Source organism: Podarcis pityusensis (genome assembly GCF_964106645.2).
Source record: "Podarcis pityusensis genome assembly, chromosome: 2".
NCBI lineage: Eukaryota > Metazoa > Chordata > Lepidosauria > Squamata > Lacertidae > Podarcis > Podarcis pityusensis.
Window position 1 is genome coordinate 97,983,127 of NC_138029.1, and position 27,131 is coordinate 98,010,257.

The 27,131-nt window shown below is 40.3% G+C and overlaps 2 protein-coding genes across 26 annotated transcripts in view; one reads left to right on the forward strand and one right to left on the reverse strand.

Annotated features, from left to right (window-relative positions):
• The window catches only part of FOXP1 (forkhead box P1), a 539,690-nt gene extending 515,979 nt beyond the window's left edge, over positions 1–23,711 (forward strand). For 16 of the 20 annotated variants that reach the window (XM_080995718.1, XM_080995726.1, XM_080995729.1 and 13 more), the window contains 4 exons: positions 541–710; positions 2,555–2,624; positions 9,339–9,505; positions 18,462–23,711. In XM_080995718.1, coding sequence (XP_080851844.1) covers positions 541–710; positions 2,555–2,624; positions 9,339–9,505; positions 18,462–18,606 — 552 coding nt within the window. In that variant the 3' untranslated portion in view covers positions 18,607–23,711. Of the gene's footprint in view, positions 1–35; positions 158–540; positions 711–2,554; positions 2,625–9,338; positions 9,506–18,461 lie in introns of those variants that run through there. The other 4 variants (XM_080995721.1, XM_080995719.1, XM_080995720.1 and 1 more) reach the window with 2 other exon arrangements.
• The window catches only part of LOC308471662 (uncharacterized protein), an 81,488-nt gene that overhangs the window by 40,282 nt on the left and 14,075 nt on the right, over positions 1–27,131 (reverse strand). For 4 of the 6 annotated variants that reach the window (XM_080995980.1, XM_080995979.1, XM_080995982.1 and 1 more), the window contains exon 3: positions 21,562–21,584. In XM_080995980.1, the coding sequence (XP_080852106.1) occupies positions 21,562–21,584 (23 nt within the window). Of the gene's footprint in view, positions 1–2,630; positions 5,704–20,967; positions 21,587–27,131 lie in introns of those variants that run through there. The other 2 variants (XR_013983042.1, XR_013983043.1) reach the window with 2 other exon arrangements.

Sequence of the window (27,131 nt, forward strand, 5' to 3'; positions counted from 1 at the left end):
CTTCTTCAATATTTTCTCTCTTATACTTGCTGCAGAATGCAGTGCGTCATAATCTTAGTCTTCACAAGTGTTTTGTGCGAGTAGAAAACGTAAAAGGGGCAGTATGGACAGTGGATGAAGTAGAGTTCCAAAAACGAAGGCCACAAAAGATCAGTGGGTATGTCCACCATGTTTGAACTTCTTAGCCTAGCTTGGATCATGCTTACAGTTTTAACATAGAGGCTTTGGCTGCTAGATGGTGTTTAGAGATCAATCCAGGGTAGTTTCACCTTGTTTCAGTCAAGGAGAAACAACAGAGAGCATTTCATCACTATCGTTTGTATGCCCACCAGTCCCCTTGCCCTTGCTTGCTTGGTGTTTGTTTTGCATCACATGCTAGTAGCTTTTAGGTGGCAATGCATATTAACCCTCACAATCCATTTGCTTATGCTTATTGCATTTTATTTTCTTTTTCCTTTCCCCTGTATTTGATGTCTGTTCTATTCCCCGATCCCATGTCACTTTGTTTCCACTTCATCTCGTTTGCTGATCTTATCCCAGGGTGCTATTCGCACCAACCTATCCCTGCATAAGTGCTTTATCAGAGTAGAGGATGAGTTTGGGTCCTTTTGGACTGTTGATGATGAAGAGTTTAAACGGGGCCGTCATATTCAACGAGGCCGTCCTAGAAAATTCTGCCCTGATGAAAACTTTGGCGAGCTTGTTACACAGTAAGAGCTTTTACTTGCTTTGTGTGTGTGTGTGGGCGTGGGCGTGCTAGTTCCTCCCCTCCCAAATTTTTGTTTTCTGTTGCTTTTGCTTTGCATGATTTATCCATCTCATGTAGACTCGCATTTCACGAAATAGTGGCATTGCCTTTGCTGCAAAAGAAATCTCCCCCTTAAATGTCATGGTTGTACATGCATCGCACTGCTTCTTTGCAAATGCCTATGCTAACACTTTCTGACATGTTTATGGTGATACTTTGTTATAAGGATGTGTTCTTTATCATGCTGATGCTGGGTAATGCTGTATAACCAATTAGCAGGATGGTTTTAGGCTGTTTCCATATTGATAATTTTAGTTGATCTTAACCCACCCCCCACCCCCCGTATTCTCTCAATAAAATTTGCATTGCTACAACGAACAAATTGAAAGATTCAAACATGTTTGAAAACAATGCTCAAAGGCCATTGCAGTGGCATTTGTAAAGGTGCACAATAAATGTTAAAAAAATTAGATCTGGAGGCTTTAAATTGCATATTTCTATATGAAGACATCTTAAAAATAAAAGGGGTAAGCCATTATTTCAACAAAGAAAGTAATGATACAGCACAGTGTTTTGGGTTTTTTATTATTATTACTGATTTAGGATGAGCATTGTTTTTAGTGGTCTCAGAGAGAAATTCCAAGTACAACCCACCAGGTGCTCCTGCTATGTTTTTCTTTCATTTCAGTAAAGTTTACTGAGCAAGAGAATGGAGGGATCCAATCAGTATTATCTGACGGATTTTACCCTTGCGTGTTTTCTTATTACATACCTGGGCACATTTTGGTTGGACCCTGACTTACTAATGACTAATGAGTCATAGGTCATTCAGTCCGATCCCCTGCTGAGGCAGGAAATCTCCAGCAATCCACCAGGATTGTGCTGTGAGTTCTGTAATTTAATTCAGCGTGAAAAGGTAATCATGAGTGGAGTTAATTTCCAGTGAAATCAGTGGGAACACAAGTCCTACTAAATTATAACCAACCCACTGTTTATTGTAAAACACTTAGTTTCTTAGGTACTTCCAACAACATAGTTCAGGCATCATTGGATCATTCAGTGATGCCTGACCAACATAGGTACACAAAAGAATTTTTTTTGCCTCTAAAAACATTGCATGGATTTCTGGCACAAGTAGCTCCCTTCCAGTCAGAAGCCATGTCAAGAAGAATGGTGTCTCACACAGGAACAGAGGATGTGGGATGTTTGGGGATGGATGAATAGTTCTTTCTTTTCCACGCCTTACATGCTTTTGTGGAGGGCCTTCATTATAAGAAGTCCAGGAAAAACTATAGTGGGTGCAACTGAAAAACAGACACCAACAAACTTGACCAGTATGCCCTTCAGAGGTTCTCCCAGCTTCACATCCAAGAACAGTTCCCGCAGAGTTGGGAGAATGTTTAAATGATTCGACACCGGCTGACGCACTTGCTGCTTTCCCATGTTATAGGGAAAACAGTGTCAGTTCTGTGGGAAAGACCCATGTGAGCATCTTCTGCCTGCATGGCTGCCTCATATGGATGTTCTCCCAGCTGTGTCGGAGCTGCACAGAGGTATGTAGCTCAGGGAACATCTAAAAGGCACTTTCAGCTCTGAGACCAAAACATGACATTAGACCTGAAATACATATTCAGCGAAGGTGAGGGCAGTCAAAATAGCTATGTAGTTTAAAACAAAAGAAAAAAACCCCCACTATGTTTATTATGTGTTGTCTTTTTTTCTGGTACGGGAGAAAGCATGGCCTTCTGGAAGTGCAATTTGACTGTATTTAACTTTACCCTTTCTTTACCTATCTTCCTTGCGCAGAAACCCTTCACTTATTAAAAACATGCAGACCAGCCACACCTACTGCTCACCTCTCAGTGCTGCTTTACAGGTAAGATTAATGAGTGTGGCAAATATGCCACATAGGCGTGTGTGTGTGTCTTCCTACTCGTTTCAAAATATATTAGCCTTGCTCTAATTAGATATTAAATTTTAATTCCGTTAAACTTTTTTCTTAAGTGCATAAAGCATCATGGTCCCTGGAGGCAAACACATATCAGGCCGCTTCAGCATTAGCTAGATGCTTAGCATTTTGAATATTGTGGCAAAAAAATTAAAAGTTCACTTATTAATATTTATCAGCAGTATCATAATTTCCATCCTCTTATTTCAGAATTTCACTTGAGGCAAAAATACCACAAGTGTAATTACTCTAGCACAGCTATTAATGTGCTGAATGATAGGATACTGTATCACATGACCTTCTATTGTTCGTGGCTTTAAAGGGAAAGCAGATTCACACACAGAGAGAGATTTTTCTTTTAAGGATCTTTCAGATGCTTGTTTTTCTGTTATGAAATAGCTAACACTTGCATCACGCTGGAAGAAAAGAGATGTCACTTTTGTGCTGCTGATAACAAATGATTTTAAGGGAAATGTCTAGATACTTTCTCACGGGGGTAAGCAGTTACGAATGTATAAACAAGCTTCTGAACATTTTCTAGACATGCAAAATTATAAAAATTACATAGGCCAACCAAAAGCATGTATTTTTTCACAGCTTTGTGTTCAAATTCCCTAGAAAACATTCTCACTACTTCCCCTCAATATGTTTGGTGTGGAAATAGATGTAACTAATAAACATTTGTATGGTTGTCGTCGTAAAGAGATAAGTTTTCGTGATTCTTCTATGATGCTTCTCACACTTGAAAGGTCTTTAATTTTTGCGATGCACAGACCACGCATACAGATGGCAATCCACCTCGGATTCTGCTCAACAAGAAAATCCCCACTGATTATAACTGAGCTGGATTGCATACCCACAAATGCATATGGGCGTGCACACACACACACACACACACACACACACACACACGTTGTTTGTGTCTATGGGAAAATGCTTCTGAAGGCATTCTACTTGGCCAATATGCAAAACTGTAAGTGGTGACACAACACAGTTGCCTGTACCCCACTGTAATAAGTTGTATTGTCATAAGCCTATCTGGATGCAGAGTCACAGTATACGTGCATTTTTCACGCCATAGCATTTCTGAGAGCGTTTGCTGGACTTTCCCTTTTACTTTTAAAACAAGAAGGGGATTGATTAAGAAGGGAGTAGCAGCCCCACATTACCCCTAATTACTTCAGTTTATGTAGTAACTTCTGAAAAGCAAATGAAAGCATGTGCAAATGAAGCAACTGTAAATACCATTCATTAGGATCTTATTTTCCCTCGAGTCTTGTGAAGTGCGGTTTTTAAAGACATGCTCCGTCTGCGGAATAGTATTAAGATTACAAGCACATTTTGCATTCATGAGGCTGAAAGGCAAAAATGAAGTGATCCAGCATTCCTTCAGCTTCTGTTAGCTATGTGACTAATTTCAATTAATATGCTTATCATACAGAACAGTTCGTGTTTTAGTTCTAAGACATGTGTTGTTGTCGTCATCTCCCCCCCCCTTGTATTATGTGATAACGTAACAGTAATTTCTGTTCTCCTGCACCACCATCATTTAACCTAAAAAAAAGGGGGGGTGACCAAAAAAAGAAAAACATACACAAGAGGAAGGTGGTATATATTTCAAATAACATTTAATAAATTAAATTAAGGGTGCTTCCAGAAGGGAGTGTATTGTGGAATTGGTGCTTCTTGGGCACATATTTTTTTTTGCAGCGTCCACATGACAACATCAAAATGTCAGCCCCCCCTTTCCCCCAAAAAATTAATCCATATTTCCCCTTACCATAGTAAATACAGTAAATAAAAACAACCCATTACATATCTGTAGTTACTGCTGGTGTAGAAGCTACTTAGCAGATTCATTCATTTATTTTCAGCAGATGAGTTATTTTCACACACCTGTCCTTCTGTTTGCTCCTCACCTAAGCACATCCTAGCCATTTTTTAAAAGGCGTGCACACACAGGTACGGAAATGCTTATGCACGTGCCCAGAACAGAAAAGAACACTGGAGGGCCTTTGTGAACGAGGAACAAAACCCAAGAAGGCCCCAGAGACATTTTATCAAGCTTCATTCAGTGTTGTGGACAGCAGTTTTGCAGTGAATATCCATGACTGAAAATGTAGAAATGTGTGGAAGCTAACATGACAAATACACGTGCAAAAAAAAATCATGTGGCCGCCATCTGGAAAAGAATTATTTTGTTTCTTATCTTTCAAATTAACTCCAGTTTATATACATGGCTCAGTCAGAAAGGGAGTGAGCATTTTTTAAAGCACTGCTTGTGAGGGTATAGAATTTTTTTCCTTGTTGAGCATATAGTGTCCCATCTCTTTTTGTCGGGACTCTCAATGCTCCACATCTCTAGAAAGAATCCTAGTTGAAAAGCTGTGACTTTTAGGAAGCCTTGAGCAATTAAGCCGAATACAAAACCATGCAAAATGCCTTTTCTCTGCTGCAAAAACCAAGCAAAACATCTTTGATGGCTTGATACTATGTTGTATAGCAATGTAAGCAACAAATGGTTGATAGGCATGTGTTGGGAGATCATCATTTATCAAGCCATGTGCCCACTTTTTGCTGGTTGTGGTAATAGTCATTACAACTCATTCCCATTCCATCATCTCAGCTTGGAGGACTACTGAAAACATAGCTCATTAAGCATGCAAGCTGGCTTATATTGTTGGTGGAATTTCCAGGACGTGGCACCTTCCTCATTCAGCTGTCACAAACCATTCTGTCATTCTCTTGTCATTCAAAGCCAAGAAACAGATTTTTTTTTTTTGCTCTGTTTCATGGGATATCCCCACATTCGCTTTCTTTCTTGTCCTATAGGTGAGGTAACTGTCTTCTGCAATAGTTTCCCAGAAGCACAGTATCTCTGTTTGCAATCCATCTGCTGTCAGCTGGTTCCCTAAACCCTTTCAGCAGGCAGCACTTCTACCCGTGATTTACTTCTCTGAGGCTAGACAAGGGTGAAACAACCATCAGATCTACTGATATGCTCAACCTGGTGGAACACAAAGTGAAGCAAAAGGAATGAATGAACATCTCTGATGCGCCTGTTCTCCCTTGTTTAATTATGTGTTTCCCACGTTCTCTTTGTAGTCTCCCCTCCTAAATCACAAAGCATTTGCAAGATATGACAGGAGCCTAGTAAAAGGAGGAGGCAGCTCTAAGTTTGTAAAACATTATTATCCCTTTATATCCAAAGATAGAAAGTTCCAACCAAAGGGCTGTGTCTAGTGACTCATGGGGAAGCTGTGAAAAAATGTAGAAAAGTGGTGCTTGTAAGTGGTGCATCATGTGCCTTTGGATCACAGCCCTGAGGGCTTTTGAGTGGGGAAAAACACCATTAGAATTTCCAGATTAACATTTCTGATCCACATCTCAGAATGTTGCCACGTGAAGATCCCCTGTTGCTTTCTATCTTCTTGCTTCTGAATGGAATTTGTCCATTTGGCCACCTGTGGTTTTTGGAGGGTGGGGGGAATAGCAGGTGCTTTTCCTGTTCTGGCTCTTCCTAAATAAATTACTTTACTGCAATTACAAGTTATCTCGGTGGTGGGAAGTGCGTGACTCATTATTTCTCAAACTGCAGGAAGCATGAGTCTTATGTTCCCCACTTCATCAAAATTATTTTTCTGCATCTTGAATAAAAAAAGATTAATATAATCCTCTTCGTTAGAGTAGTTTTTTGATTGCACTGCATAGAGATAGGGACTGTGCTTCGGGGAGGGCCGCTAGATAGAGCATAAAAGCAGCAGACTTCTGCAGCCACCAGTGACGACTGTGTTGAATCTGTTTCTTCAGGTTACACTGCAGTATGTAAAGAGTCAAAACATCTCAACATTCAGCAATGCCAGGTAGTTCAGTATGGACTAACTTGCAAATTGTTTCCTCTGTAGCACACATTCACACTGTGATTAGCTGGTGGGTGTTTTTGTTTAGTGCTAATTTCTTCAAAAGGCCTTTCCCCCCATCTCAGATAGGCTGAACACTAGGAGAGCCAGAATCTCCTACTTTTTGTAAAAAGCATCTCTCAGAAATTAATTGCCTTTATATTTCATTTATTTATTTTAATAGATTTGTGTCCCATATTTTAAAAAGAGAAATTATCAGAAGGCAACACGTTAAGGTACACGGGCCAAATAAATATGTAACTGTAATATATAAAATGCATAATTTAAAACTAGGAACAGTCAATAACACTAAAATAATAAAGAGAATAAATAGCCAGGGCATACATTAAAATAGCAGCTAGCCCCAGTAGAACATTAAAATGACAAAACAGTCACAGTTAAAAGGAACCACAGATTTCACCAGCCCAATTAAAATCATTTTTTTAAAAAAACATCGCTGCAACAAACAGGGCCTGCGAATGTGAGGCCACAACTGAAAAACCCTCCAGGCTTGTGCCCACCAGCATGATTGCTCCCAAAGACAGGCATATGTCAGGTCTCAGAAGTGCAGGCAAGCGAGGGGTGGTGGTGCAGAGTTTTTAAAGGTTTAACACAAGGGTTGGATTGGGTGGAGGAGGTATCCCTCGGGTGAGCCTTGCCAGTCTCCGCTCATGGCACAGAACTCCCCATTCCGCCCAGAAAACAGATGGGCAGGCAGAGGTACTGCTGCTAAGAGGGAAGGGGCTAACCTAGCCTGCAAATTGCTGGATCCTGAGCTGGCCCAGCTGCCATCACTTGACAGCATTGCCCCCAAGTCAGTCCTGATCACTCTGCCGGTTTCAGACTGAACCAGAGATATGCCTCCTCTCACTTCGCCTTGTGCCTCAGCCAGTGTGAAAGATGTAAAATGTGGCTGCACATGTACTAGCAGTGCCTGGAATGTTTCCAAGAACACAACTACTCCACCTCCAATGCTGTTTTAAATATTTCTTTTAAATATCTATCATCTATCTATCTATCTATCTATCTATCTATCATCTATCATTGCTTAAAGGGCTATCAACTTCCTGCTGCCCCTCCTGCTTCCACCTGGCCTTTTAAATCCCACAAAAAAGTGAACCCCAGTCAACCTCTCTCTGGCCTAACTCTTCTTTATCCTTTTTGATGCTATGTGTATTTTGCGATCTTGCCCCTTCCAGCATTTCTGTGATTTCTCCCTTTTTAAGATGCAAACAGACTAGTCTTGACTCTGTCCAGGGAGCTGGTCTAGTGGATCACATATTGGTTGAAACCTGTCAGGCCTTTGTTGTTATTCCAGTGCAGCCACATACTTCTTGGGTGGCCTTGGGCCCAGTCACTTGCTCTCAGTCTTAGCCCTTCATTTTTTAAAGTGGGAATGAAACTGTCTTGCCTCACTAAATTGTCATAAGTCTCAATGAAATGAAGGTTGTAAAGACCTTGGCACCAGAAATGAACTATATAAAGAACAAGTGAGGACTTCATCTCAGGTTTGCAAGTGCAAAGAAATGGTTTATCAGTTCATTTTCTGTAAAGAGCATGCACTTAAGTCCAATTCTTGCACTATTTTCCATTTGAATAAGCTAGTGAATATCTCATTTTTATATCTTAAGAGTTTGTATTAACCACTTAACAGAAATCTTCCAAACTAGACTTTACTCTGGCTCAGGGAATATTGAATATGAGGGCCTATGTACTGAAGTTCCAGTGCAGCTCAGAACTGGCATGGTTAAATCACTATTTGGCAATTTGATTACATTTGACAAGCAATGTGAGAACAAAGTAGCCAAACACTGCTGCTTTATTCATTTCACTGGAATTTTGTGGGAGTCCATTGCAAGTCCCATCCATCCAAATGAAAGTTGTGTCAAAGCAGATACCACAAGTCAAAACAAGAATATGGAAATAATGTTACCAGGATGTTGCCTAAAATATTTGCTCTTGAATATGATTCCGTTTTCATGAATGATACACATTAGAAGAGCTCAGAAAACATTCTGGTCCCAATTACTTCCCCTAAACTAAATAACCTTTCCCCATCAACTCACATACAGATCCATCTAAGCTGTTAGCCCTGCATACTTGGGTGTAATATTCACAAGCGCAGCCATGTGGAATTACACCACAACACATGGGAAGATGGTTAGGAGTTCATAGTACAAAATGAGCAAACAGGAACACAGGAAGCTGCCTTTTGCCAAGTCACACCACTGGTCCATCTAGTATACTTGAGTGGCACCAGAGCTCCAGAATTTCAGACATGAGTTATGAGCTCTATCTGGTGACACTAGGAATTTATCCTAGTGCCATTGGTGCTAATGTAAATAGCAGCAAGGGGACAATTTTTGAGGTAAGGCATTTTTAAAAAACCCTTCACCCACACTATGGTCCCAATCCAGATTGCCTGCATTCCGGGTTTGTTTGCTTTTTAAAATAAACAACCAAGGCCAGATCTATAATTTAACATATTTAATTTGTCCCAGTCATTGTTTGAATTCTTCTCTGAGTGTGAATGGGGTGATATTGTATTTGGTAGTTACAAGTAGAAAACAGAGCTTTGTGAAATCTTAGCTACACTCTAGCCAGTGGTGGAAATAATTAAGTGGACATTTTATCCATTATATTTAATGAAAACACAGTCCAAACAGTGTTACCTTGCAGCTGATCTGTGGCACATGTGCATGTGTTGCTATGGATTCTCATGTCTTGTTCTTTGACTCGACAGGCTTCAATGGCTGAGAACAGTATACCTCTGTACACTACTGCTTCCATGGGAAATCCCACTCTGGGCAGTTTAGCCAATGCTATGCGGGAAGATCTTAATGGTGCAATGGAGCATGCGAACAGTAATGGGAGTGACAGCAGCCCAGGACGTTCCCCTATGCAAGCAATGTAAGTAGAGAGGAATGTTGCTGCTGTTTACATTTATCTCCTGTCTGTCTCCCTGCCCCTCTTCCAGTGAAGCCAAAAATATAAACTCCAGAAAAGTTTGTGCCAACTTGAAGAAAAGGAACCATTTACCTTTACTCTGGTCTGACAAATCCACCTGGGCATTGTTAACTCACTTTTCACTCAGTCGTTTGGCTTGTAAATAACCAGTTTACAGAAATGGCATTCTGAAAATGCATTTCTTTGGGAGATTTTTTTGTCTCTTAATGCATTGTTTCCACTTGGATCCTTTAATGAATCTGGAAAGATCTATTAATCACCGTTTTTCCATGGTGGCTAAAATGGAATCTTCTTGTTCAAAGAGATTCCACTCTTGAGCACAAGATGCTAGGGTGAAATACATTAAAGATATTATAGTGCCACTGTTTCCCTATATCACCTGTGTGGAAGACTTTCAGTAAAGACCTGGAATTATCTAACTTTCACATAAGCTTTGTGCAAGCAAGTGAATCCGGATGAATGCTCAAGGAATAGGTGGGGTCTGGTAGAGCAGCCTAAGACCTTCTGTCACCTGCACAGGAAGGGGGAGCATGTGACTCCTGTGCTGTACTTGGGTTCATTCAGACATGCCCACATAGAACTAATCCATGGTTGATCATTACATGCAGCCCAAGGGGCTGGATCCCACTAAACTGGCAGGGCTAGCGCAACTGAGCTTCCACTCCCTCCCCATGCATGCCCCACACCTCCCCCAAATCTGCTCTGCTGGGTTGGGAGACAGTCCAGAACATTGAACAGGGGACGGGGGAAAGTGAAGATGACTTGTCTGGCAAGCGGGAGTATGCACTGATGGAACGCTTAGAAGAGCACGATGCTGAATTCCTCCATGTATCTTCCCTGTGGACTTCCAGAAAAATGTGTCTGTTATAAAACTAATGTTGGGTATAAAGCACAATTCTTATACTAAACAAGTGGACTCTCCTATATTGTTCGCTTAGCTGGCTTTAAAGTTCATACATTTATTTCCAAACTCATGAGTGCTGGAAAGTTTCGTTGTTGCAAGAGGCACTCAGCAATTTGCAAGCCACCCAATTCTGTGGGGAAATGGCTAGCTCTAAACTTTCATCAGGAGCTTTGCAATTGTGCGGAATAAGCACAGGGTCATCTGTGATAACCAGGGCAGAATGATCAAACCAACAACACATTTTGTTGCGAGTCCCAAAAATTGTACATAGATTAACTGGCACTGCAAATAACTCTTTCCTCCACTTTTAGAGGTACTGGAAGTGACTGTAGCAAGCTGTATCTCAGAACGTGACCGTGAAATTATTGGTCCTGTTGCCAAAAGATCACATAGCCAATTAATAATATGGTTAAAAGAATTAATTTGTAGCCCTTCTACTTCAAAGTAATATGAATAAGGCATTGACAAAAGTAGGTCTAAATCAAAAGGTAGGAAAGCATTAACCTAGCGCCACCCTAATAATTAGTTGTGAAGGTAATTAGCATTTAATGGTTTTTAAAAAGTTTCCCACCTGCATAATATGTTGAGCAGGGGGTAAAGGAGAAAGGAAATCTAAGGCTCATAATACTTTGATATTTCAGCATTTTAAATCAGTGCACATTGTGCTTTGAAAAAAAAATCTTTAAAGATGGCAACATTCATTTTTAATTAATAATTAATTTGAACATTGTCTTTTGCCATTTACTTCAAAACATTTGAATGTGTTTAGTTTTTACAGGGATTGTTTGTGCAGTATTAATTAGCATTCCCAAAGCAGAATGACATGACATTCCTCTAGCGCTGTTTGACTGGATTCATCTTCAGGCAGTTGTACATGCAAATACTTTTATTCTCTCCATGACTATGTTAAAAGATTTGATAGTTTCTAATTCCTAGAAAAGTTGCTGGCGTGTCGGAATTTTGCAGGAGTAAAGCATCTCGTTCCCCTATGGATGAGCTATTTAAATGATGCACTTAAGATATTTTTGAAGCCAATATTTGGGTTGGTGTGTTTTTTTTAATGGAGTTAGGACAACTAGAAAGTATTAGAGAATTAGTGACAGTGAACACCTAGTAAGTGTTGACATACCTTGAAATCAATTTTCCATCACTCAGTTTGCATCTGTGACACAGCTTTAGGGCAGGAACATACAAGTTGTTTGACATCTGAAAACTACATTAAATACGCTTGTGATCATGTGTACGTACTTTCTATGACGAGACCCAGATTATTACTAAAGTTAGAATTCTGCAGTAAAGAGCCAAGGCAGCCATGTATGACTCACAGCCCACTGCCACCCTAAATTATTTTAACCATGCATTGGTTTTTATCAAAATCACAACTTTTTGGCATTATTTTTGTTATATTCAATGGATTTCCAAAGCCATTTCACTACAAGGGGATGTTTTGCATCTTCAGTTAACCATTGTGTAGTTAAATAGCTGCAAGTATTGCAGTGGCATCAGTATACATGTAACATTGCACCTTCAGTACAGTCAAACCTCGGTTGTTAAACGCAATCTGTTCCGGAAGCCCATTCAACTTCTGAAATGTTCGACAACCGAGGCGCAGCTTCTGATTGGTTGCAAGAGCTTCTTGCACTGGAGCAGAAGCCGTGTCGGACATTCAGCTTCTGAAAAAATGTTCAAAAACCAGAGCATTTACTTGCGGATTTTCAGAGTTCAGGAGCCGAAATGTTCAAAAATGGAGCTGTTTGGGAGCCACAGTTTGACTGTATTTCATAAAGAGACACTTAAAATAATAAATAATGAGGAACATAATGAAGGGAAGGACCAGGGGTGGGGAAATCTTACTGTAGCACGACCACAAGTTAGAATTCTTGCACTGTTTATACATGTTATGTCTCGGTATTGGCTGTGTTTGTAGTTAAATAACATTGCTTTGTTTGTTCTTCCATTTGGCTTGGATTTGGTTTGGAGGGTTCAAGCTTCTTACATGCTTAGCACTCATGGGAATAAGAGGAGAGGTCCTCTTGTGGGCGGGGGGCGGGTTTACTGGTTCACTTTGCTTTTTATTATGTATTTGGAGTCTTCATTTTGTATTTTTATGTTGTGATCTTCGGATGAAGGGCAGTATACAAATTAAATAAACTAATAAAGCTTTAACCTGCAAGTTAGAAAATAGAAGCATTATCACAGAGTTGCCCAACTCCATTTCATCTCTGGTCACTGGCCATTTAAATGAGGGATAGACCACACTTTCATTTTGGGGTAGCATTCGAAAGTAGGCAACATCTATCGCAATCTAATCCCACTGTGCAGAAGACACGTGCGCTGCTGTCTGCTACAGCTGTGCCTGTTTTCACAAGGAAATTCCACTCACTTTTTCATGTCAGAATGACATATGAAGTAGGCAGTGTAATAGTCGAGATGCTGGTGGTGGCAAATGGAATAAGCAAAGACAAATCCCACAGAAACCAGGTCTGCAGACTCCTACTTTTGGTGTCAGAGCATAGGCTGTCCATCTCTGACGTAGTCTGCACTTCACATAGTGCTAGATGATGCATCTAGGTTCACAATGGTGTGGTTTCACAATGCAGTGCATCCAATTTTTACAAAGCATTTTCTTCTGCTTCAAAATTCAGCAAGGCACTAATAGCAGTACCTGGGCATTTCCATTAAAGTGGTATTTTCAAGATGGGACTTGAAAGGATACATGGTCGTCTGCAGATATTTCCCCCGGTGGGAGGGGTGGAAACCAAATAATCCAAATAAATAACTAGCACCAGAGATTCAGGGCTACCACTTCTGGTAGATCTAGTGGCTGAGCAAAGGCAAAGTACCTGAAAAACTTCGTGTACCAGATCTGCCCCTTGATTGTTTCTTGGTGGGTAGACATGCAATCTTACCTATGGGTAGACCTGAAAACCAAGCCGGTGCTAAAACTAAGAAACGTGAATTTCTTCCCCTGGTTCCCCTCACCCCATCCCACCTTTAATTAAATGAACTGGTACAACAATCTCTCTCTCTCTCTCACACACACACACACACACACACACACTTTTTGTTGTTTAGTCGTGTCCAACTCTTCGTGACCCCATGGACCAGAGCACGCCAGGCACTCCTGTCTTCCACTGCCTCCCGCAGTTTGGTCAAACTCATGCTGGTGGCTTCGAGAACACTGTCCAACCATCTCGTCCTCTGTTGTCCCCTTCTCCTTGCGCCCTCAATCTTTCCCAACATCAGGGTCTTTTCCAGGGAGTCTTCTCTTCCCATGAGGTGGCCAAAGTATTGGAGCCTCAGCTTTACGATCTGTCCTTCCAGTGAACACTCAGTTTGTTAAAAACACCAAGCATGTCAGCATAGCAACACTGGATTATACTCCAGGGTTATCATAGCCTCTGTATTCCCCTTCCTCCTAGTAAAATGAGTATAACAATGCTGGTTTACTTTGCAGGGCTGGCAAAGCCCATGTTCTCAGCCACAGCCCTGGTGGATATCATAAGGATGGACCTTTATCTATTTCAACACAGTAATTTTTAAAACGTTTACATACTCAAGGATTAAGTAACACTTTGGGGTGTGAAATAAGACCTAAGAAAGAACTCCTGTCTTTGCTGCTACCTTTTTGGTTCGGACATGACAAACCTCTCTCCAATCACAGCTAATGCTAAAGTCCTGGATACCTGGATTGTCTTCTCCGCCGGGGTAGGCCAGCAGAAAGGGCTGATAAAGAAACTCTAGTTCTTTCTCTGAAGTCTAGACAATGGATGATTCACTCAAGGCTTCTCTTTGTCTAATTGGCTAGATCTTCTTTCCTAAATGTCAGTCACTGATATATGACTTCATTCTTCCACTAAAAACACATGAGTGGCAGGAGCAGGTTAGTTTCTCACAACACAAATGAGACTAGTTCCTCCACAGTTTGCCTAGTATCTGCAGGTGCTAGGAACCTCCCCCCCCCCCCCAAAAAAAAGAATGAGAGCTGGGAATCCAAGGATTATGGTTCATCCAGGGAGAGCATTTCCCTCTGCTTGAGGACGCCCATGAAAAGCACAAAAAGTGATGTTCAAATGTCAAAAGAGTTTATACTGTTAGCTGGATATAATTATCCACCAGTATTCAACGCAAAGGTATTGGTACCATCCTAGGTAGTTACTTCTACTGAGCACCTTGTACGATGATATTCTTCTTTTCCTTTACAAAATATACTTCCCTGCCATAAAGTAAATTGTTTTTAACAATTCCGGTAGGTGTATCCTTTAAACTTTATCACAAACTATAGAGTGCCTTGTTAACATGACAGCTAAGCAAGTATAACACTCCTGCAGAAATCTTATTGCCATCCGATTCACTGCTTTTCTTTATGATACACTGAAAATCCTTCTAATCTCTCCTTACCCCTCCACTCCACTCTTTTGAAACATTAGAAAGTAGTCACATAATTACAGCTTGGGGACATAACACTTTCATCCTGACATGCTCCAAAGGTAGCCACAAAGCAAATTGTTCCATGCTGTGTGCGCCACTAGAGCACAGTGGCTTTAAACAACAATCAGCTTTATTAAAAACTCCTCTCTTCCCAGAATGGACAAACAAAAGAATTACTCGGATGTAAACAGAAGGGAAAGTTGCACTCAGTGAGGTTATTTATAGTTAACCCCTTCAGAAGAAAGAGTCACGTAAGTTAAAAGGAATGAGTGGGAATTCTGGTACTAAGGAAGGAAAAGCAAAGTCTTTTTTTAAAACTCCCAGTACTGATCTTTGGAGACTACCTTTCTTTTCTTTCTGTTGTCTCTTCCCTCACCCCCCTTCCCAGCTGTAACAGGACTTATAAGACTTTTATATAGGAATTCTAAACCATGTGGAACATATAAAAGATTCTGCTCTTCAACTCTAAACAGTTATGGGGTTTCGAATAATGTGTGAACCAATATTTCTTTCATTTTCACATTTCTCAATGGTATCCTAGCCCAAAAAAAGAATGTGAATATTCTCAGATTGGTTATTTTAGGAAAGCAGTGCTTGTCTACGGACAGGATATACTCAAGTTCTTGTAACATATGGGGACGCAAATGAAGCCCATTGTCCCATCTAATACGGTATTGCCAACTCTGGTGGTAGCTTTCCAAAGACTTGGATAGAGGTTTTTCATGCCCATAATTCTACCTGAAATCCTTTGACTGGAGGTGTTGGGAATTGAATCTGAGACCTTATACACTGATAAGGAGCTGATGTGCTTTGAACGTATAAGCATGAGAAGGCATGTGCTCTGAACCTGTGCTATGGTGGCTTTTTGCCCAATATTGCATATACATTTTATAATTATGGATATTAACGAGACTTTCTGTTGAAGAGAACTAAAAGGGAGTATATGTCAGATTCACAGTATGAATGTTTCACAGCTACCATTTTCTCTGTTTTGAGGCCCATTCTAAAATGCAGCTTTTGTTGTGGATGTTGAAGGAGAAACAGGTTTTCCCTTCTCCCAAATCTTGGTTCCCATCTTTCTGAACTCTCTTCAACCTAGTGAATACAAATCCGCCCTGCTAGGAACATAGCAAGCAGAAGAGGACCCTTTTTCTGGGGCCACGTTAAAGGTGATGCTGCACCCATGTCTCTCACAAGCACTTGATGGAGGTTTTCAAAATCCATTAGGTTAAGTATATTTATGCTCAGCAACCCTAACGTCCAAACACACAGATCAGAAATGAACCTTTAACCCTACGCAGCTATATTTGGTGCCTGGATTCAGCACCTACTGTGATACAGCAATGCCAAGCTACAAGAGAATGCAAGCATATAACTAAGAGAATCACACAGAGAGAGATTTCACATATTTGCTGTTAAATTTGACAACACAGGATTATTCCTCCATGCCATTCACACATATGTAAAAAGTTTCAGTAGGAAAATGCTACATGTGATTTAAAAAATCTATATAGAAAGCTGTGGATCTAGCCAAACAGATCTTGTGTTTCTCAAAGCAGTCATAAAAACCGCCCATGAGAGGCAGCCCTTGGTAGTCTAGGAAGTAGTTCCATCACTCTAAGGGTACAATGAAAGTGCCACAGGTTGACTGGGGTGTTGTTTATAGTGCATTTTGCTGCCTTGCATTACGAGCAACTGTTATATAGTTCACGTTTCCCTACAGGCTTTCATAAACTAAATAACTCAGCAAAAGGATCATTTCTTCCTGGTGATCCTTTTCAGGAAAAGCTGTATGTTGAGGCAAATGCCTCTGTCTTGATGTAGCAATGCACAGTTCCAAACCCTGAACTGGATGAAAGATTTGAGGTGCACTTGACACATCTGGAGAGTTTCAAAGCCCACTAGTAATATTAATGAATGAATGCATTTCATTCATTTCAGTTTCTGAAACTATCATGTGGCTTGCTTCCCTTTTGGCAGCTACATGGGCTATTCTCCTTCTCATGGTGCGATTCCTGGTTTCACACCAAGTGGCTGATGCTGATCAGTATAACAACAGGCAATTCTACGTGTGTGTTTTTTTCTGGGGTTGTATCATTCCCCTCCACTCAGAACGTCCCAGCTATTTCAAACCACTTCAAAGTGAAAGTTTACATACTGGATTATTTCTTTATTTTGCCTTGCCAAATTAAAAGGGTTAGATTTCGTTGACTGCAACATCCAGGGTTGCGGGTTATAAATCAAGAGAGACTTGGAACTTACCCTTACTTTATTTTCGGGGATTGCTTTAAACATCAATTATTTTCAAAGGAAACTGGATTTTCCTTAACGGGTTGTATTATTACTGTTCACATGATATTGCCAATAAAATCTGATTCCCTTTTATAAAGTCTCTTTAACAAGACACTGCTTACTTGCTGGGGTATTTTACATATCAAAAGCTACCAACAACAAAAAAGAGGAAGGTAATTTGTATTTGTAAAGGGGTTGTTGTGAATATGATTTACGGACAACATTTTTCAATTGTTATCATGCCCGTTTTGTATAATCAACCCTTGTTCCCCCATGGGTTATTCACGTGCTATTCTATAATGAGAAATTTGGCAGATCTCATCTCTTTAGTGCATCCTTAGTGCCCACCACGAGCTGAGGATCATGTTCTGCCTTGTTTACAGCTGACAGTGTTATTATTCTCATTAGGACTCTGCTTTCTTATCATATTGTTGTGTTGAGCGAGCCTTTTCCTCTCCGTTTGTGTTTCCTGGCAGGGCTTTTCTTCCCTTATTGACAGTTTGTAAAAATATGCATTAATTTGGAGTTTAAAGCATGTATCATGGTGTCTCTTTGCTGTGTTTGCTTGAAGTTGATTAATGATAGAACCTCACTTGGGGTCGTCCTCTGGAGACTTGCCTCACAGGTTCTGCATGTTAACTAGAGAAGCAGAACACACAGTAACCGATGATTAGCCCAGCCTCCAGAAGCTCAGTGGGCTGATAAACCACTGTTTTGCTTTACAGATGCTTATTTCATTTATTTATCCGAAGATTGTATTAATCAAGCTAATGTGTCACTCGAGAGCATTTTCCCTAAATCCCACGAAGAAAGCTTGCTTCCCGGTTTTGTTTTCTATTGAATCTTGGCGTTCTTAGGATTTCTCTACCCCCACTCCCCCGTTGCCCTTTGCAGCCAAACTAAGATTCACAATGTGACATGTATTTGTGAAAAAAACAGGCGGGGGGGGGGGGAGAGCTGTGTGCCATATCAACCATTAAAAAGGGGGAGAGTTTTAAGCACCTTAGGATCTCTCTCCCCCTTTGTCATTTTCCTCGTTTGGTAGGAGAGATTGTATTTCCAGGTTCTCGGAAACCTTTGAAAAAACAACTGCAGTTGCTGTAAAATGATAGCTGTTTTAATTATACAAAAATAGGTGCTTTATTATAAAGAACTGAATAACCTTTTTGAATTGTGGGTCACTTTTTCTAACCCAAACAGGCTTGGTTTTTTTTTTTAAAAAGTAATTAATTGCTCATCAACATTTCCTCTTTCCTTTTCTTACGTTCACAGGCACCCGGTGCATGTTAAAGAAGAACCATTAGATCCAGATGAAAATGAAGGCCCGCTGTCCTTAGTGACAACAGCCAATCACAGTCCAGAGTTTGACCACGACAGAGATTATGAAGACGAAAATGTAAATGAGGACATTGAATGAATATGTCTATGATGTGATCCTGCAAATGAAGATCACCGGGGAGGGAGGAAAAAAAACCATATACTTCAAAATTAGCTGTGAAATCTCTCCCCATTATTGTACAGTCTGGAGGAAACACTTGGTCCATTTTGACAGCTATAAAGTACGTTAACTCTTAGTGCCATCAAGTATCCCATTTGGGAGTATTTTTGATTTTTCTACTTTTTGTTGAAAAAAAAACAAAACAAAGGAATTTGTACTCTGTGCATTGGATGGACTTGTTTGGTACTTGGGATTCCCTCTCACAGTCAACATCAGTGTTGTAAATTTGTTCAACCAATTCATTTATCCACAATTTGGCAGCAGACTTTGGACTGCAATTCTTCCAATTTGGGACACCGAAGACATCAAGCTGAGCATGTACACATAATTGCAGATCAAGCCTTTGCCCAGATTTTGAGGATTCCAATGGACAATATTTGCACAGTATCGCATGTTGATTATCACTGCCTTCACTTTTTCTTTCTTTGCTTCCATTTGGGATGGGGAAGTCGTGTGCGTGTGTGCACACGTGCATCTACATGTGTGCGTGCATAAGTGTGTGTGTGTACTGAAGAGGGGTTAAAAGAAAATTCTCCCAATTTTTTTAGTGTATAACTTTGATTTCCCCCCTACTTCTCCTACACCATTTTAAGTTCTGACCTCAGGCCTCAACTGGCCAGAGCCTTTTGAGGCTTAAATGTTTTCTGTACTTTTGTGATGAATGTTAATAGGTGTTTTTATTATACAAAGCTGAATGTCCTTGGAATTGTTTGTAGTTCTTTTTCTACCATTCATTCCAGTTTCCTTCAGATGCCATCATGTTTTCTTTAGCTATGGAAAACATTCCAGTTTGGGCTATATTCCCACTCCTCCCCCCCCCCCCCAAAAAAAGAAAAAGGTTTCAAAAGCTGCTGTAACCGTGTGCAAAGATATCTTTGATCAGAAAGAAAGGTAGTTGCAAGAATTGAGAATGAAAGGCAAACCAGCACAAAACAGTATATAGGATGCGGTGCAAATTCATTCCACAGAGCAGTGTATGTTGTTATCATTGTTCAGAGTTTTGTTTCTGGGCTTTCATTTCTTTTTTTGCAGTAATGGTAAATATTTAGTAACACAAACTTTTAACAGCACAAAAAACACTGAACATACACCATACAGGGTTTTATGATGTCAGAAATGAATATAATCGTGGAAAGCTCTTAGCCTTTTAACCTGAGTTTCTGGGACATTGAATGCTTCTGGAAGATCTAAAATACCAATCTGCCTATACGTATTTTCGATTCACGTTCGAAAGTGGGCATTATGGGAGCATTATACGTGGTTAAACAGATTAAACAGTTTGAGAATTGACTGGTGGTATCCATCAGCTTGAATATAATTTAGGTTTTGGATGCAACTTCTAGGGAAGGCCCACTAGTTGTACAGTGTTAATAATTTTAACTCTGCAAACTGCAGTTAAGAACATTACACAATACTACACCAACCAGTATCAGAAACTGACAACTTGAAGCCTGTGGGTGAATTAGCACTGTTGCAAGTTGCAGCATTCTTCAAAGCAAATGCGGGCAGGCAGCTGCTGTTAAAACATTGGTACCCATTGATCACTGCACATCTAAACACTTTCCATTCTCCAGCCACTTCTCCGTAACTCACTTATTTATGTCGGACTATAGCTTTTTAATTTCAAACGCCTTTCTGTTCTTTAATTTATATTCTACTTTTGTACCTTTCCCCCTAAAATTACCAAAGATATTACACAAAGGTAAATTATGTTCTCTGTTATATGCTTTATCTTATGAAGCCAAATATCCTCTTATTGTTGATCAAAGGAGGTGAAAGAATTTAGAAGCAAATGTCAAGATACGGGCTATGGCTAACCTGAGAAGGGAAACTGCTCCTTTATTAGAGTCTAAGTTAGAAGACCAAGTAGATTGCTGAACCAAAGTTGTTGTTTTGTTTTATTTTTTGTTTCTTTACAGGGACCAAATGTATTTCTGTAAAGAAAGACCTTTTAAGGCTAAAGCTATGGAACAGTATTAAGTGGAGGGAGCATGTAAGGACAGCATTTCATCCTGAGAAAACAGAAGAGTAGTCTAATTTTCCTGCAAAACAAAGGAGACGCTTACGTAATATTCAGAAGAACTCTCGCAACTTAAACTGAACCATATAATAGTATCTCCAGAATTTTATTTTCTAACCTTTTGTTTGGTCTCCGGCCTTGCAAATCCTATTCACTTTTGTTTAAAGCAAATTGCAAGGCAATTTCTGTTTAATTTGCTTTAATCTGTGCACAGGACCTTAGAGTGATTGTGACTGTTGTTGTGTTTGGGGGTTTTTCCCCCCCTTTGAAATTTGGTCAGCATCTTCCACGCAGAATAACACTCCTGTCCCCTTGTAAACTTTGGTACCATTCAAGTCAATGGGAGATTTTTGCCATTAACTTCAACTGGATGCAAGTTGCTGCATCTTTTACTGACAGTGAAATATATAAAAACACAACTTCCCACCCACCCCCCTTTCCTGATTTTGTTTTAATTTAAAGGAGGGCAGTCTGTGGTCATTTGAAACATTTTGGAAACAAACCTTATTCAGGCAGCGCCATGGCGTGCAGGAGATGGCCAGGGGGGATCACAAGAAGCGATCCCCGTGCTTAAAAACTGAGTGGTTTTGCTGGTTAGCTTGGTATTCCAAAAGGGGATAAAAATCTGGTAGATTAGTTCATTCTCAGCATGTGTAGCTAGACGAGTAAAGATAACAGCATGAGAAACTGTTAGTACGCATACCTCAGTTCAAACTGTTAGGGAATGAGTAATTTTTTTAAAAAAACAACTACATTTCACTCAGTTGCACTTAGTTATATGTCTTGCATGCATAGTCTAAAGACTGTAGCAAAATAAGAAAAGAGAAAATGAAATAATAAAAAATTAGACTTACCGTATCTTGCAGGTATCACTGACCTGCAGAAGAACCAAGAGAAAAATCTCAGGCTTTACATCAAGCAAACTTTGCTATTTTTTACAAATTTCTGATTCTGTGTCCCTTTCAATAATAACAATTGTTCCTATAGGGTGGGGTTTATTATGTTGTACATATATAGCCCAATGTGTCTCTGTGATCCTTTTTGTCTTTTGGTGGGTGGGATGGGGCGGCAGGGGAAAGAAATGGGGGGGAGGGAGAAGGTCCTTTTTTAATAAAAAAAATATCATTCCTCAAAAGGAATAAATGCATACCTGTTAAAACACCCTTTGCTTTTTGTGCAACTGCTTTATATAAACTATACTTTTAAAAAATGCTTTGGGGAAAAAATCCTACTGTATGTAATGGAATTGCAGAATATGCTGCACATATATTTTATTTAGTTATCCTTGCTTTAAGACTATTGGATGACATTTGCTGACATGTGGGAGAAAATCCCAAACTCTTTGTTTTGGTTTTGGCAGATTCCCCCCCCCCCCCTTCCTTCTGGCTTCTAAAATGTAACATAGATGACAAATGATTCCCAACCCCCCAACCCCAACCCCCCTGTTATGGATCAAATCATTTTTGTACAGGTTTTTTTTTGTTGCTGTTGTTGCTGTTATGCTGTTTTGTTTTCATTTTAAATACTTTCCCTGCCCCTTCTGTTATTTCCCTACCACTGCCTATTTCTGGCTGTCTTAAGGGGCGGGGAAAAGTTGTTTCAAAAAAATGTTTTCTCCTCCTGCAGTAAATACTTTGCATGATGAATTTCCAAGGTCACACTTTCAAAGTTTTATCAGTGAAGTAGTGATTAATAATGGAGAGTGTCAAAAATTATTGAACTTTTGTATAAAAAAAAAGAAATACTTTACAAGGTGCCAAGATGTAAAGACAATTTGTTACATGCTCTGTTTTTATTTTATTTTCTCTCTCAAAAGAAAAGCGTACATAATGAAAGTAGTACAGGTAAACCACTGTCAGGAATGAGAGTCGAAGCCTACCTTATCCATACACACACACACACAAAATAAAAACCTCTCCATGGAACTGACTGAGCTCTCTTCCCTCCCCCAGCTGAGCTCAGCTGTCAGCTCTGATCACCTGTTCCAGAGCAGGAGGCGGGGATGTAAGAGGGGAAAGTCTTCCTCCCCACATAGACTCTAAATGCAGCAACGTGTCTGCAGCTTTCTGCTGCATTTGCAGACCTCTAGACGGAAATGAATACCCTGCATGTCCCCCTAAGGGCTGGATGCAGCGGGTACTCTTAGCAACTTCTTGCACCGACAGTAGAAAGAGTTCCATAGCCAGAACCCTCTTTTTGTGTAAAGCTCATCCCTTCTCTGGTTTGGGACAATGCAGTTCAAATGCTTAAAACCTGCTGGATTTCTACATTTGACCAGGGGCAGAAGAAAATGGTGGGGGGAAAGAATCAAGGCTTATGTTAAACTTCAGTAAGGAAATACAATAAATAAAAATGTTTGATTCTCCTTTAGGAGAACCCAGCCATAGCGCCCATGATCAGCTTATCAGGGGTGGGAGAAGGAGGAGATGGGGAGGGGGTATGAATCTACGAATAATACAGATCATTAGATATTTTATATATAAATATATATATATAAATATATCAAAGTTTTAAAAAATAATTTTGAACTGTTGTAGTTTTCAGAATGCTGACAAGCTACGTTCCTTATAGCATGGAGAATGTGTTTTAAACTCTTTTGGAAAGTTTTGGTATCTTTTTTGCTTAACGTACTTTTTAGATGTCGCGGAAAACTAATTTATCATTCTTAAAAGTCTTGAGAGTTGCATTTGCAGACCCGTTCCACGTTTTTAAACAGGCCCAGAGTTAGTAACAGGATATCTCCTTCCCAAAAGCCTTGATGAAAATGGTACAGTCCAGACTGTTAGCATGGTTCTTCATGTGTATGTGCTGCCAGTAACAAGATTCCCCTTTTTTTGTTTTGTTTTGGTTTTTGAGGCATACAAGAAACTCATTCCTTACATCAACTGTAATTCCATCATTCCATGTCTGTTGATGCAGACAATAAAATGTTGTGTAGTCAGTACTTATTACTGACATTATAGCATTCTCTAATGCAATAAAAGTGCTGGTTGTTCACACTGGTGATATTTGTTGCCATGGGCCATGTGTTTTTTGCTTTCCCCGTATGCTGGTGCTGTGCTCAAATATACCACACCTATGTCTACTTGTCCCCTTGGAAGTTCATCAGCAGGAGCCTTCCAGCCATTCATAGCTTTAATGGGAGGTGTTGTCCTTCACTGGCACAGGCATATTTTTTAAATTTTTGTTTCCATGTCGGGAAGGAATACAGTGGGTGAAGATGCCAGTTTTTAATCAAGTCATTGCCTTAAAACCAAACTTCACTAACCATGCAGACTCTGTACCCACCTACTGAGAAAATACGATCAAAACCATCACTTAGAACATGATCCTTTTCACATTTTCCTTGGTGCAAGTCCCACTGAACTTGGTGCCATCCTAAGCTGCCTACTTAAAAGACCCGCTGTTACCCTAGTAAAAACCTGGGAACTATTTATGGATTTACCCTGAAAGAGTAAAAAGGGAACAAACAAATGCAGTAAAACAAAATTGAAGTGCAACTCGTAAAGCTTTTCCAAATTGTCACATCGTGAATACAAATACTTCTGTTATTCATTCAAGCCCAGAACAAACTGACCGGGGGGGGGGGGGGGGACGACGACCTTAGACCATATATATGAATGAACAGTGTTGTGGGACTTTTCAGCATGGTACTGTTACAAGCCACCCCAATCTCCACCAGGTGGTAGAAAGAGATTCTAGGGGTCTTGGCACTTAACCAGGGTCGCTTCTCCATTGGGAAATTGAGGCACAGTGGAGACTAGTGTCTTTAAGAAATACGGTTACACGTATTTGCACCTGACACCTTCAAAGGAGAACATTAAACCCCAAGAGTGGCTCCTCTGAGTAGCTCCTCTCATAGCTCTAGCAAGCTTGGGTTCAAAGCAGCAACCAGTCATGATCGGCAGCCAGCCTCTCTGGATTTGGGTTCACTTTTCTCACACGATGCTCCTCCACTAATGCCAGCAGCTGCCATTTCATGCAGAAGGACACTTGGATCCAAAGTCACTATCAACATGCCAAGTCAAGAGTTACTCTGTGCAAACAGTTCCTTCACTCCTGTTTATCTGATCTTCTGATTATGTGCATCTTCCGAATTTCCCACAGGCCATTCAGATTAATGAAGTTGAAGAGTCACGCTGTGAGCTCACAGCAGTTTCATTGATTTCAGTACCATTGGTTTTGGCATAAGTCCTTCACTTAAGAAACACAGATGCTTTGCAAAACTCGATGGCCAATACATTAGGCCACTCTTAAAGAGCATCATTGTCCCTATAGGCAAATTGTAGGGAGGGAGTACAGTCCACCCACCTCTCTTTGAGTAAGCATACGTTTATCTTCTACATCAAGGAAAATAAAAAAGTGTTTAATAACTAGCAATAGCAGGAACTAAAATTTCAGAGAAAAGCATTTTCATGAATAATTCATTAAAATTTCACATCTGCAAGATTAGTCATCCAAATAAAATGCTAATGTCAAAAACATGCACCGTCTATAATATTCTCATCAAGCAATCTTTTTGCATATAATGATAAATGCTTGAATTAGTAGAAATGATTTTATAAAAATACTCTATCATAACATTAAATGGATGGGGAAAGTTATGTTAATTGATGTCAATAGCGTATTGAACTATTATTGATTTTTCATCAGCTGATGTAACAGCAATGTTATTAGCAGAAATTAATAGGTAATGCACCTTTATGGCTACAATAATACTGGGAATGTGTCCTAGATCTATCTACCTTCCTTTCATTCCTTACAGTAGATTTTAACTTTTTTCACAAATAGTGTATTTTACACTATGTATATCTAGAGAGAAAATACTCAATTTATTTCACCTGTCAGTTGCAATACAGTGAATAAAGTAAATTTGTCTATAGAAGACCATAACACTGCAGCGTTCATAATGCTACATTATCAACACTCTCCACTGCCAGGTTTAGCTGCAACAGGCATAGGCAAACTCGGCCCTCCAGATGTTTTGGGACTACAACTCCCATCATCCCTAGCTAACAGGGCCAGTGGTCAGGAATGATGGGAGCTGTAGTCCCAAAACATCTGGAGGGCCGAGTTTGCCTATGCCTGAGCTACAACATAAAGGCAGAGCACATGCTTGGCACATCGAAGATCCCAAGGTGCCTCCAGTTAATAGGAGCAGGTGAGCCCACAGGAAGTTGCTGCAGTCAGAGTAGATGATACTGGGCTAGACTGACAAGTAGTCTGACCTGACATAATACAGCTTTGCATATTCCTAAGTACAGTGGTACATCGGGTTAAGTACTTAATTCGTTCCAGAGGTCCGTTCTTAACCTGAAACTGTTCTTAACCTGAAGCACCACTTTAGCTAATGGGGCCTCCTGCTGCTGCCGCGCTGCCAGAGCACGATTTCTGTTCTCATCCTGAAGCAAAGTTCTTAACCTGAAGTACTATTTCTGGGTTAGCGGAGTCTGTAACCTGAAGCGTATGTAACCCGAGGTACCACTGTAAAGAGAATTCCCCTTTGGTAGAATACATGCTTATACGTTCTCTTCAGCATCTATAGGTGGGCTGAAAGGGAAGGTGTGAAGTGGGGCAGAGGACCAACAAAAACAGCTCTTTTTGCCACCACCAGTTCTACTTTCACAGAAACCATTCCCCCCTCCCTAACGTCATCTGTGCCAGCTCTGCATCATGACATAGAGTTGTGTAGTATTGGCTTGGACGGGGAGGAGCGGTGGGCTTCATTGGTGATTGCCCTCTCCATTCCCCCAAAGCTATCTTGGTTGGGATATTGTTACAAAGGTAGCGCATCCACCCATCTCTGCTGAGCAGTGCATGAGATTCCAAAGGGCTCCTGGCACTCACCCAGGGTTGTGTTCCCGTTGAGAAGCAAGACTTGGTGGAGGCTGTCATGCCTTTAAGAAACATGGTTTAATTGCACATATTGACACCTTAGTTCAGATGAATGACAGCTCTATTGGCTGCTGCCCTTCAGCTCACGCATGGTGTTCTCCCTTTTTTCTAACAGAAAAACCAGCACTCTCCTGCCTTTCTCCTTTCAAGCCCACAACGGCTTGAGTAACTCACCCTGTGGTTCTGTTGAACCCAAGAATATGAGAAGCCTGGGCATGTGAACCAGGGCCTAACTGAATTCCAGCAGATTTCAGCCATGTCCTTGGGACTAAAACTTTGCTTTTCGTTGTCTGAAATGATGCACAACTAGCTTGTTGATCCTTTGCATAATTGAAATGATGTGGAATGAGCTATATGAAATCATAAATGATTGCTCCTGAAGACTCAACACACAATTTCGAACTAACGAAGCACTAAATTAACATATCCAGATCACGGTACCATTATTGTGGAACACCATGCTGTTTTCATTGACTTCGGTACTGCTATGAACAGCATAAATTTAAGTATTTGCTACTCTTATTTATTT